Genomic DNA, 12,269 nt, shown 5'->3' on the forward strand with positions numbered 1-12,269 from the left:
TGATGATATCATCGTTGTCATTTAAGGGGTCTTTGCTTTCCCTTTCAGAGTGAGTGGGAAGAGATATTTAACCAAGCGTCGCTGGACGTAGTCAGCAGCAAGAAGTCTTTCTATGGCTCCATCATGCTTTTGGGTCGCAAAAGGTCTGAACCAAAGAATCCTGTGTTCCTCACTGCCCATTCAACAGACTTTAGCTGGATTGAGGCTCTGAAAGTGAGTAAAATACCTCTCAGTATTTAGTGACTGACTATCGCAAGAGAGGAACACACCCCGTCCTCTGACTAGATGCTTTAAAGCTTTCCAAACCCCACGATGTATTCAGATAACCAATCTTTCTTGACTTGAATCGGGTTTCAAAGCATTCAAGATTTTCTCTCTTGCTAGTTTAATACTACTTCAGTAGGACACTTTTGCCATCTTCTTTTTGTTGGTTCCATCATCACTGCTTGTGTCACACAGTCCCTCCTGATCTCCCTCCTGTCACAAAATGTCCCTTTGTTCTCTTTTCCCTCTCCCCATTCTCTGCAAACTTTCATAGAGTTTTTGCGGGTTTTCTTGTAGACAAGAAGCTGCCAGTACACATTTCGTTCCTTAATGTTGGTGTCTATAATGCATTGTTGTCCTATAAGCTGCTTAAGAGCCTGGCTACCTTATTTAGTTGTTATTTTTTTAAACGTTAGTGATCTTTTTGTAATAAATATTCTAAAATTTTGGGAATCTAGTTTTTACCTTTTTGGAAGTGCCGGTACACCATACCAACTCTAACAGGGCAATTCACAGCATTTGTGTGGCTCAAGCAAGATATTTTGCCACAGTGGTAAATGTTCTATTGCTTGCTGTATGTCCCCTTCTCTGCAGAAGATCATTTTTCCTTGCACATTGTTGTCACGTTCATTTTCACATTCTAAACACATGTGGGTTTGTAGGTTATTTGGCTTCTGTAAATTGCCCAGAGTATGTAGGGGTGATTTACAGAAGTAGTGTATGGGTGATTCCTGGTCGGCACAGACTTGGTGGGCCAAAGTAGGTTGTTTCTACACTGTATTGGTAAACTAAATTAGAAGCATACAGCATGGAAACGGGCCTTTTAACTCAACTCGTCAATGTTGACCAAGTTGCTCCATCTAAACTCGTCCTTTGTGGCCCCTATCCCTCTAAATCTTTTCTATCCATGTACCTATCCAAATGAACTTAGAAGGTATCACAAAATGCTGGAGTAAATCAGCAGGTCAGGCAGCATCTAGGAGAGAGGGAATGGGTGACGTTTCGGGTCGAGACCCTTCTTCAGTCTCGACCCGAAACGTCACCCATTCCCTCTCTCCTAGATGCTGCCTGACCTGCTGAGTTACTCCAGCATTTTGTGATACCTTCGATTTGTACCAGCATCTGGAGTTATTTTCCTACACAAATGAATTTTGAATGTTATTGTGCTTGCCTCAACTACCTCTTTTGGCAACTCGTTCTGTAGCCCCACCACCCACCATGTGGAAAAATTTACCCCTCGCTTTCTTTTCTTTACTTCCAGACTATCTTGGCAAACTCTTCAAAGGAGCCAGTCTGGCTCACTGTCTCCAACTGCGGCAATTCGGGGATTGTTGGGATGGTAAATTGTCTTCGTCAAGAGCCTCAAGGGCACAGAATAAGGTGAGATGTTATCCATTATCAAAGGTTTGGGAAACTGGTATCTGATCCTGATTGGGGGCCCTTCTTCAGTCTGAGGGAAGGTCCCGACCCAAATGTTGTCTGACCATTCCTTTCACAGATGCTGCCTGACCCACTGAGTTCCTCCAGCACTTTGTGTTTCCCTCAATATTCCAACAGCTGCAGTTCCTTGTGTCCCTAGTCTGATACTGTTCCCCTGATGCCCACCTGTGTCAACGTCCATGTAACCCGTAGCATGTTCCACATGCATGTTTCTGCCTGCAATAGAGAATAACTCTGGTTTGTTTCCAACTGTCACCAATCCATTGCAACAAACCCGCCAAAATGAAATGAATTAAACTTGAAGGTGCCCAGTGGTCACCTTGTGTTGCATGTCACTTATTCAAAAATAAGTGATATGCAATGCAAGAGCTGGTCTCGCACTCTCTATGACTCTGTGGTGTTTTATTCTCTGCTAATACAAATTCTAATCCCTCCTCCCCGATGGCTTTGAACCTGACCGTGAAGCATTAATTTAAAAAAAATTCTAATGGGTTTTATTAATTTTGGTGCACATTTATGCATCTCGAGGGGGCCTTGGAATGAATCAAATCGGTATCGGCAGCAAAATGCCAGCCTTCAGGTTATGTGTAACCTATTGTTCGGAGTCGATAAAATGTGCTCCCATCTAATTTAACCTGACCAGACCCCACTTTACATGATCATGAGGGGTATAGATAAAGTGAATGCTCACGGTCTTTTTCCCAGTGTGGAGGATTCTAAAACTAGAGGGGATAGGCTTCTGGTTGAAGGGAGTGATTTAAAGGGACCCCAGGGGTAACCTTTTCACTCGGCAGCTAGTCCGTATCTGGAATTAGCTGCCAGAGGAAGCTATAGAAGCTGATAGAATTACGACTTTTAAAAGACATCTGGACAGATTTATGGATCGGAAACGTTTAGAGGGATATGGACCAAATGCAGGCAAGTTGGATTAGCTCCATGTGCTAACTTGGTCTGCAGTGACAAGGTGAATCAAAGGGCCTGTTTATATGCTGCATAGCGCGTGATAACTTTAACCATTTCACCACCGTGTCAATGTTATCACATCTTCACCACTTTTTGATGGCCCATGTCATTCCTTTATCAGGCATAGTGAAACTCTTGAACTTGGATTGGTTATTCATTCGATAAATTTTGATTATGCTTTTCAAAATAACTGACATTTAAAAAAAAAAAAAATGTCAATGCTCTTTTGGTGATTAAACCTTTTGGCTGAATTATTTGCCAGATTGTTTAGTTGGTGTATTCCAGAATGTTTCTGAGAATAGATGAACCGTGTTGTGGAGCGAGGTGAGATATAACCGCAGTGGGAGTGCACGCTCTCTTCAATACGTGTGACATGGGTACAATGACACCACTGTTCTGTGCTTTGCATGGCTGTTTGTCAGGAGAATCATTCAGCTTCTCTACAACTAAAAATCTAAACAGTTGGTTTATTTAGGCTAAAAGAGACCAGTGTTATTGGAAAGGCATGAGGTTTTGGGCTGTGTCCTTGGAAGGAATGACTGGGACATTTTCCTATACTTAGCACCGAGAGAAACTTGTTTCGTAATAAGAGCACTATTTAAAATGAAATTAGCATATACATAGCAGCTCTCAGTCGCTCTGAAAGGCAGGCTATGCTGCTTCGTGGCATTGGTTGGGTTTATTAGAAGGCTGGTGGTGTCAGTAGCTCCTTGATTCTTTCCATGAGGCAGTGAGGAACTGTGTAATTTAAACTGAGTAGCAAAGGATCAAACCCCGATGAAGGCAATCCTTTCCTGTTAGAGCTGGAAGTTGCTGCTTTTCTTTGATGAGAGTCCCAACCTATGACAGAGACACAAAATGTTGGAATAAACACAGAATTCAATCGGGGAAATATAGCGAGGCTATACCACCAGAGGGGAAAGGGAAAAGTAAGAGTCTTCAATGCAAAAGTGCCAATAGTGTCCATTAAGAATCTGGGTACATGCTCCAACAAATGGAGTTATGATGGGGTGGTATAAATATTATAAATGCAACGCTACATTTATAAACATCTATAGACAGTGAAGAGATGGATGAAAGTCCTTGGAATTCAGAAGGGGAGAATGGGCTTAAGTTCATAAGTCATAGGAGAAGTAGGCCATTTGGCCCATCGAGTCGACTCCGCCATGGCTGGCCTATCTTTCCCTCTCAACTCCATTCTCCTGCCTTCTCCCCATAACCCTTGACACCCTTACTAATCAAGAAATTTGATGCCAATAGATCATATAAATCAGTTGTGTCAAATTCTTCAAATCCATAAATCGAGGTAGAAAATATTTAGAAATTGGTGAGTTTCTCCAGAACATCCAATATTTAAAAAATTGATAAGCAAAATCTGAGTTAAGATGAATAGTGAATCCTTATCATTATCTTGTGTAGGAAAGAACTGCAGATGCTGATTTAATTCAAAGGTAGATAGAGAATGCTGCAGTATCTCAGCGGGAGATTTATTGGAGAAAAGGATAATGATAAGGGACAGGCAGCATCTCTGGAGAGAAGGAATGGGTAACGTTTCAGACTGAAGAAGGGTCTCGACCCGAAACGTCACCCATTCCTTCTCTCCAGAGATGCTGCCTGTCCCTTATCATTATCCTTTTCTCCAATAAATTGAGCTGTATTTCAGTATTGAATCGGCAAAGAAAAACATAACTTATCAGAGGAAGGTTTTTGAGATATTTTCTGGAATTTGGGTTTATCTAACCTGTGGTTTTAATTACAAGCAATGTGTCTGTTTTCTATTTAACATTGAGGCTCCAGGGATGGATAGTTTAAAAGATGTTTGCATTTCTTTTCTCCAGGTGTGCATTTGTAACCAATCTCATCTCCTCCTCATCTGTTCCATCGCTGGACCCGAATGGAAAGGACATGAAGGCCATTGTGGATAAAGACCTGGTGATGAACATTTATCGGGACGGTCGCTGGGGCAGCTTCCGGCACACTGTACCACAAGGTATTGCTCATGGTATTGATGCTGTTGTCACAGCCATATACAAGGGTCAAGAAGTATTGGTGAGTTACAAGCGGGTGTGATTAGCAAGGATATCAAAACCATTCTCAGATCATGTTGCAGAGGGGAGCTGGCAGGAAAGGTCAAACCTACATTGGGGACATACTGGAGCTTATGTGGGAAGAGTGGTTGCTGCAGGTAATTCTCGGGTTACAACTGAACCAGGCCTTTGTCCACAATGTTCTTCATGTTTTCCCCTTCGGGTCCAGCGATGGAATGGAAAGAAACTCGCTCTGTAAGTAATGGTGGAGACCAGGAGAAGTCATGCTACGTAAAGTCTGCATAATTATGAGAAGTAAAAGGGGGGTTTCTGAATGTCAGCAGTGACATTGGGTGTTTTGTTTAGTTTACATTTACAGCATGGAAACAGGCCCTTCTGTCCACCAAGTTCATGCTGATCATCAATCAATAGTTCTATATGGTCTCACTTTCGCATCCACTCCCTACACAATAGGGGCACTCTACAGAGACCAATTAACCTAAAAACCCACATGTTTTGGGGGTGTGGGAGGAAACCGGAGCACACAAAGCAAACCCACATGGTCAAGGGGAGAATATGTAAACTCCACACGGGCAGATCCCGAGGTCAGGATTGAACCCAGGTCTCTGATGCTGTGAGGCAATAGCTCTACCAGCTGCACCATTGCATTTAAAAGACATTTGTACAGTGCATCGGAAAGGTTTAGGTGGATACAGGTCAAACGTGGGCAATTGGGACCAGTGTAGGTGGGGCATCTTGGTTGGCATGGACATTGGGTAGAAGGGCCTGTTTCCAGGATGTATGACTGTTTACCTGTATGAATGATATGGCCAGCTCTTGCACCAGTCCCTTTGTGCTGCACATGTTCAATTGTACTTTATTGTCACATGTACCTAGGTACAGTGATATTCTTGTTTTGCATACAGGTCTACAGTAACAATCAGTAACAATTTAATTATACAGTAGGCACAATCATAATTAAGCACTTGTAATGTAAGATTAATTAGAAATTGGTGTGAAATATGTTGTAAAATATTCCATCGCTTGGTGTTTTTTTGCTGGAGATTGCAGCATCTGCACTTGCTTGTGCCCAGTGGTGTGAAACATTCTGCTTTGCCGTTTGCAGGCCAAAACAAGGAGCAGACGGAGTTTGCCTACGTGAACGTGCTGACCCGCGGGGACCTGTCCTCGCTCTGCTGGATCCTGTCACCTCTGCAGCACTTCAGTGGCGGAGAGCCACATGTGCAGCTATGCAAAGTTTACTACGCCTCCCTCAACTTCCGCGACATCATGTTGGCCACCGGCAAGCTCCCGCCCGATGCCATTCCTGGTAGGCTGTCTGATATATTGAGACATGTTTGCCTTGTGAGGACAATGCACATTGTGGATGCAAGAGCAAAATACTGCCCATGGGGGTTACAGAAATTAAACATAAAATGTCAAAAATGGTCAGAAGCTCTAGGAGCAGAATTGGGCCATTTGGCCCATCAGGTCTACTCCGCCATTCAATCATGGATGCTCTATCTTTCCCTCTCAACCCCATTTTCCTGCCTTCTCCTCATAACCACTGTCACCCAGACTAATCAAGAATCTATCAATCTCCATCTTAAAAATATTCAGCAGGTCAAGTAGCATCTACGGAGAGCAAAACAAATATAATGAAGAAGGGTCTCGACCCGAAACGTCGCCCATTCCTTCTCTCCTGAGATGTTGCCTGACCTGCTGAGTTACTCCAGCATTTTGTGAATAAATACCTTCGATTTGTACCAGCAACTGCAGTTATTTTCTTACACTAATGTTACTGGTCAGTGTTCCTTCACCCTCAGTGGCTCCATCCTCCCCATCAGCTACCTAACTGAGTAAATAATAGCAGCAAAAAAAGGGCACAAAGTGCTGGAGTAACTCAGCAAACCACTATGACTTCAGTGATTCGTGCACATTAATTATCCCTTCCACCTCAAATTCGAAACATTGGTCAATAGTCAATAGTCAATAGTCGTTTATTTGTCACATACACATAAATGTGTAGTGAAATGAAACATTACCCGCAGTTGAACAATAAGACCAATAAGATTAATCAATAAAAATGCAATAACGCATACAATCACAACTAACACCAAACAAAAAGAAACATCCATCACAGTGAGTCTCCTCCAGTCCCTCCTCACTGTGATGGAAGGCCAGAATGTATTTTTCTCTTCCCTGCCGTCTTGTCCCGCGGTCAGGCTGTTGGAGTTGCCACGTCGGGGCGGTCGGGGCTCCCGATATTGAAGCCCCCGCTGGGCGGTGAAAAATCCCGCGGCCTATTTCAGGCCGCGCCGGATGGTAAAAGGTCCGTGGTGGGCCGACCCAAGCCCCGCGATTCGGGGCGGGCGAACACGCTGCCTCTGCCGCTGCCGGAGCTCCCGATGTCGGCCCCCATCCAGGGGCCTGCGGGCTTCCGACGTCCACGCGGCCCGCGCCGGAGCCTCCGGAGAAGAGTCGCAGCCGTTCCCGCAGCATCCGCAGGCAGCCAGCGCCGCAGGTGGTGAGTCCGGGCCGTGGGCTCTGCGAACCAGAGCCCCAGGTGGTCCCAGGTGCATGGCCGGTGGTAGGCCGCAGCGGGAACGGAGACACGACACAGAACAAAGGTCGCGTCTCCGTTCGGGAGAGAGAATTTTACAGTTCCCGTTCCCTCCCACCCCCCCCCCCCCCCCAAAACATAACATACAACACTACACCATATTAAAACTACAATTCAGACAAAAACAACAAAAAACACAAAAGACAGACGGACTGCAGGCAAGCCGCAGCTGTGACGGCAGCGGTGCTAATGATGAAAATAAATCATGAGGTACAGCTAGAGAATATAATGCTCAATGTAGCAGCAGGGAGAGGAAAAATGCACATGTTTTTCCACAATAACTTTAAAACCCTTTTTTGGGACAAACGAACCCATTATTCATGTTTTTATTCACAAAATGCTGGAGTAACTCAGCAGGCCAGGCAGCATCACGGGAGAGAAGGAATGGGTGACGTTTCGGGTCGAGACCCTTCTTCAGTCTGAAGAAGGGTCTCGACCCGAAACGTCACCCATTCATTCTCTCCCGAGATGCTTCCTGACCTGCTGAGTTACTCCAGCATTTTGTGAATAAATACCTTCGATTTGTACCAGCATCTGCAGTTATTTTCTTACACCCATTATTCATGTTGTAGCTTTATAAAAAATTGGTTAGGCCATATTTGGAGAATTGTGTGCAGTTCAGGTCACCACATTACACAGTTTTCTGGACTTGCGAGTATTGGCTGCAAGGAGAGCTTGGACAAGCGTGGATTGTTTTCTCTCGGACTTCAGGGGATGAGGGGCAACCTGTTGGAATTGTGTAAAATGGTGGCAGGCAGAGATAGGATAATAGTCGGGCTCTTTCTCAGGGTGGAAATGTCACACATTGAGGTAATAGGTTTAAGGTGAGAGGGGAAGATTTTAAAATGGATACACGGGCATGTTTTCCACCCTGAGATGGTGGTTGCCTGGAACGTGCTGCCAGAGATGGTGGTGGGGGCAAGAACGATTTAAGAGGTTTTTAGACTGGCACATGGATATGCAAGCAATAGAGGAATCTGGATCACGTGCAGGCAGAAGAGATTAGTTTAACGTGGCATCATGTTCAGCACAGACATTGTGGGCCAAAGGGCCTGTTCCTGCGCTGTACTGTTCTATGTCGACAAGGCACGTTTTCCACACCGAATGGTGGATGACTGGAACGTGGTGCCTGGGGAGGTGGGGAAAGTAGATATAACTAGATCAAGTGGACCCGTTGTGTCCAAACCTCTCCTGCATTGGTGCAGCACCCCCTCCTCCCCTTCACCCCTCCCCCAACCTCTTCACCACACCCTCTCCTCTCCCCCCCCCACCCACTCCCCCATCCCCTTCACCCCTCCGCCATCCCTCCCTACCCCCCTTGGCCCAACTGTGGAGTCTCCTGTTGCTCGGCTGCAATCTGCAGCGGGGAATGCTGGCGATGGCATGGACCCGTTGCCGGGCGGGGACTGTCTCCCGGGGCCGTGGGTGGGCGAGCGAGAGTGGACAGGGAGAAGGCACTGACCTTTGCCTCATTTCTCCTGCTGCCATCGGCAGGGAGCGGCGGGGACGACCATCTTGTTGGACCCTCTAACGTCGCCTCTGAGGCGCGCTGCACCATGGGAGAAAGGTCAGGCGCAGGGCACGCTGGGACGGCCACCAGTCCTCCCGCTGGTCTTCCCGGGGAGGGCATTTATTAAAGTTTATTAGGTAAATTGTTTTTAAAAAGTAACAAAAGGGGGTTTATTCACACCACAGGGGAATGGTGAGTAGGTTGGGCCTAAAATTGTCGCACTGTCCTGTACCGTTTTGGCAGTGTAGAGGGATGGTACACACATGAACATATACACACAAAAAAAAAAAAAGTTTAAATCATATATATATACTAGACAAAGTATATATACTAGACAAAGTTGGGCCCATTCCTCGGAGAGGGTGTGACTGAGGAGCCCACTCTCTCCTCCCTCACCCCCACTCTCACTCTCCCCCACCCCTCTTTTCCCCACCACCCTCCTTTCCCCCACTCTCTCTTCCCCCCACCACCAACCCCCCCACCCCCGCTGTCCCCCTCCCTAGTCCCATTCTCCCCCCCACCCCCACTCTCTCCTCCTCCCACCCTCCCCCCACTTTTACTTTCCCGGAGCGGCGGACTACTGGAGACGGGCAGCGCAGCGGCGGCGGCTGTGGCCTAGCCGAGCTGGGATTACCCGCGGCGGTTGTGGGGCAGGGGGGAGAGAGGAGAGAAGCGGGGGGAGAGAAGCGAGGGGAGAGGGAAGCCCCTGATTGCGGGCGGGCGGCTCCACTAACGGTGTCCATCTTGTTTGTGCGAGTGAAGAGAGGCCGTGCGTGCCCTATGGTAACGTCAGACGCACAGCACTTGAAAAATATGTGTTTAGAAATGAGAGTTTTAAACTTTCAAATGTCTGTAAATTAAAAAATATAGGACCGATTTAAATGAAACTTGTTATAAACAGTCGCCGCGAGAGTGGTGATTAAGGTGGCGCAAAAGGAGCTATGGTTTACCATTTTGGCAAAATCACAGAAATACATATTTACATACGGATATATATATACAAGATCTGAGTTTTAGTAGTATAATAATAATAATAATTAGATAGATAGATAGCAAAGTTTTAAAAAACGTATTTGGATAGGCACACGAATGGGCAGGTGGGATTAGTTTAATTTGCCATCATGGCTGGTACAGGTAAGGTGGGCCTAAGGGCCTGTTGTTCTGTACTGTATGGTTCCTGCAATTAATCTCTTTGTCTTGTTTCCCAGGTGACTTGTCTCTCCAGCACTGCATGTTGGGGATGGAGTTTTCAGGGCGGGACCCCAGTGACAGGCGGGTGATGGGCCTGCTCCCGGCAAAGGGACTGGCAACCTTTGTGGACTGTGACACGCGATTTTTGTGGGAAGTCCCAGAAAACTGGTATGAATGGGTTCCGTTTCGTAATGTTAAGCTTGCTGACGCGGTCAGAGTTTTTATTGGTTCAATAACACAATATTTCGGCTCCAAGTGTTGGAAAGGAAGATCAGAAACTCTTAAGTCCTTTTTATTCGTGCTAGTTAGTGAGGTAGATTGAGTCAAGTAGGTGAATGCCTAAATTATATACATGAAAGTCAAACAAGAATAAGTTGTACAAAAATGCAAAGTGCTGGAGGAACACGTGGTCAGGCAGCATCTGTGGGGGGGGGGGGAATGGACAGAAAACATTTTGGGTCAGGACTATTCATCAGATAAGGATCCCAACCTGCAACGTCGCCTGTCTATTTCCCTCCACAGATGCGGCCTGACCTGCTGACTTCCTCCAGCACTTTGTGTTTTGCTCAAGGTTCCAGCATCTGCAGTCCCTTGTGTCTCCAATAAATTTGTACACATTTGCAAAGGTGGATTCTAAATGAATAAATAGTCGGATTTTAGGATAAGTAGATGAAATTGAGGAAAATTTACACGGATAAACCATTTATGAGATTTATTTATTGAATGTTTAAGGTGCACAAATTGCATGGATTATTTTCATTGTGCAGTGATTGGTGACAAAGCACAAATATGTTTGGATTAGTGGAACCAAAGAACAGCAGATGCTGGTTAATGCGCAAAATGCTGGCGTAACTTGGCAGGCCAGGCAGATCCTTCTTCAGGTCTCGACCTGAAATGTCACTTATCCATGTTCACCACAGATACTGCCTGTTCTGGAGAGTTACGCCAGCTCATTTGTGTCCTTTTGTCCTTGGATTGGTCTACAATGTAGCTATCTCTCCTGCTCCTTTTTTACCACCTGATTATTAACGTGTATATCTGTCCACCATGACTCTTATGGCCAGGATTAGTGTGCGTGGGCTGAAAACAGCAGGGCAAGGTGGCTGTGCTTTGCCAGGGTGGTGCTGAACTGATCACACGGCCATGCTGAGCATTTCCCAGCATTCAGTGTCTGCTTTGGACCCTGAGACTCGGTCAGAGCCACTGAGGCTAACTTAGTGCATCAGTGCAGAGCAAACTGGTAATGAAAGTAGTCTCACTTTTAAGGGTGGCATAGCTGGTAAAGCCGCTGCCTCACAGCACCAGAGACCCAGGTTTGATCCTGACATTGGGTGCTGTCTTTGTGGAGTTAGCATGTTCTCTTTGTGACCATGTTGGGTTTGTGGGTTTGTAGATTAATTGGCCCTGTACAAAAATTGCCCTTAGTGTGCAGGGAGTGGTTGCAAAAGTGGGATAACAAAGAACGAGTGTGAACGAGAGTGATCGATGGTCGGCGTGGACTTAGAAACAGGCCCACCATCTTGAATCTCTAAACTGAACTAGACTAAAAGTTGCACTAAATGTGTGAATTCTAGCTGAGTTTTATCAGTGCGATACATGTACAGTTGCAGAGCTGAATGATAACCAGAAGTGCTCCAAGATTGGGTAGTCGGTTTTTAGAGTATTTAAAGTTAGATGGCTAGCTGGTTAACGCATTGCTCTTTATTAAGGACGTTGGAGGAGGCTGCTTCAGTCCCGGTGGTTTATTCGACCGCATACTACGCACTGGTGGTGCGAGGCAGAATGAAGAAGAACGAGAGTGTGCTTATCCACTCGGGGTCAGGTGGTGTGGGCCAGGCCGCCATTTCTATCGCCCTCAGCATGGGGTGTCGTGTCTTTGCCACAGTCGGTAAGTGATATTATGATAAACTATTTGTTATTATGGATCGAAGAAGCAATTCGGCCCATTATATCCATGCCATCCCAAATTAGAATTACTTGGATTCCTCCATTCCCAATGGTTCTTCAGATCTTGTGTCACACGGAATGGCAACAGGCCCTTCAGCCCAACTCATTCATACTCTTACAGGGTCAAGATATTTGATAGTAGACTTAATAAGGCAGAATTCCCCATCTAAGCTAGTCCCATTTGGCCCATATCCCTCTAAGCCTTTCCTAACCATGTACCTATCCATGGGATATGGGCCAAATGGGACTAGCATAGATAGGGAATGTCTTCTAAATGTTGTGATAGTACCTGCCTCAACTACCT

General features: G+C 45.9%; 1 protein-coding gene across 4 annotated transcripts in view; it reads left to right on the top strand.

Moving 5' to 3' along the window:
• fasn (fatty acid synthase) overlaps positions 1-12,269 on the top strand; it is a 92,443-nt gene that overhangs the window by 53,770 nt on the left and 26,404 nt on the right. For all 4 annotated transcript variants that reach the window (XM_078401103.1, XM_078401106.1, XM_078401105.1 and 1 more), the window contains exons 24-29: positions 49-213; positions 1,526-1,644; positions 4,506-4,657; positions 5,821-6,024; positions 10,036-10,186; positions 11,728-11,906. In XM_078401103.1, coding sequence (XP_078257229.1) covers positions 49-213; positions 1,526-1,644; positions 4,506-4,657; positions 5,821-6,024; positions 10,036-10,186; positions 11,728-11,906 — 970 coding nt within the window. The remainder of the gene's footprint in view (positions 1-48; positions 214-1,525; positions 1,645-4,505; positions 4,658-5,820; positions 6,025-10,035; positions 10,187-11,727; positions 11,907-12,269) is intronic.

Source organism: Rhinoraja longicauda, chromosome 6 (genome assembly GCF_053455715.1).
Source record: "Rhinoraja longicauda isolate Sanriku21f chromosome 6, sRhiLon1.1, whole genome shotgun sequence".
Classification (NCBI taxonomy): Eukaryota; Metazoa; Chordata; class Chondrichthyes; order Rajiformes; family Arhynchobatidae; genus Rhinoraja; species Rhinoraja longicauda.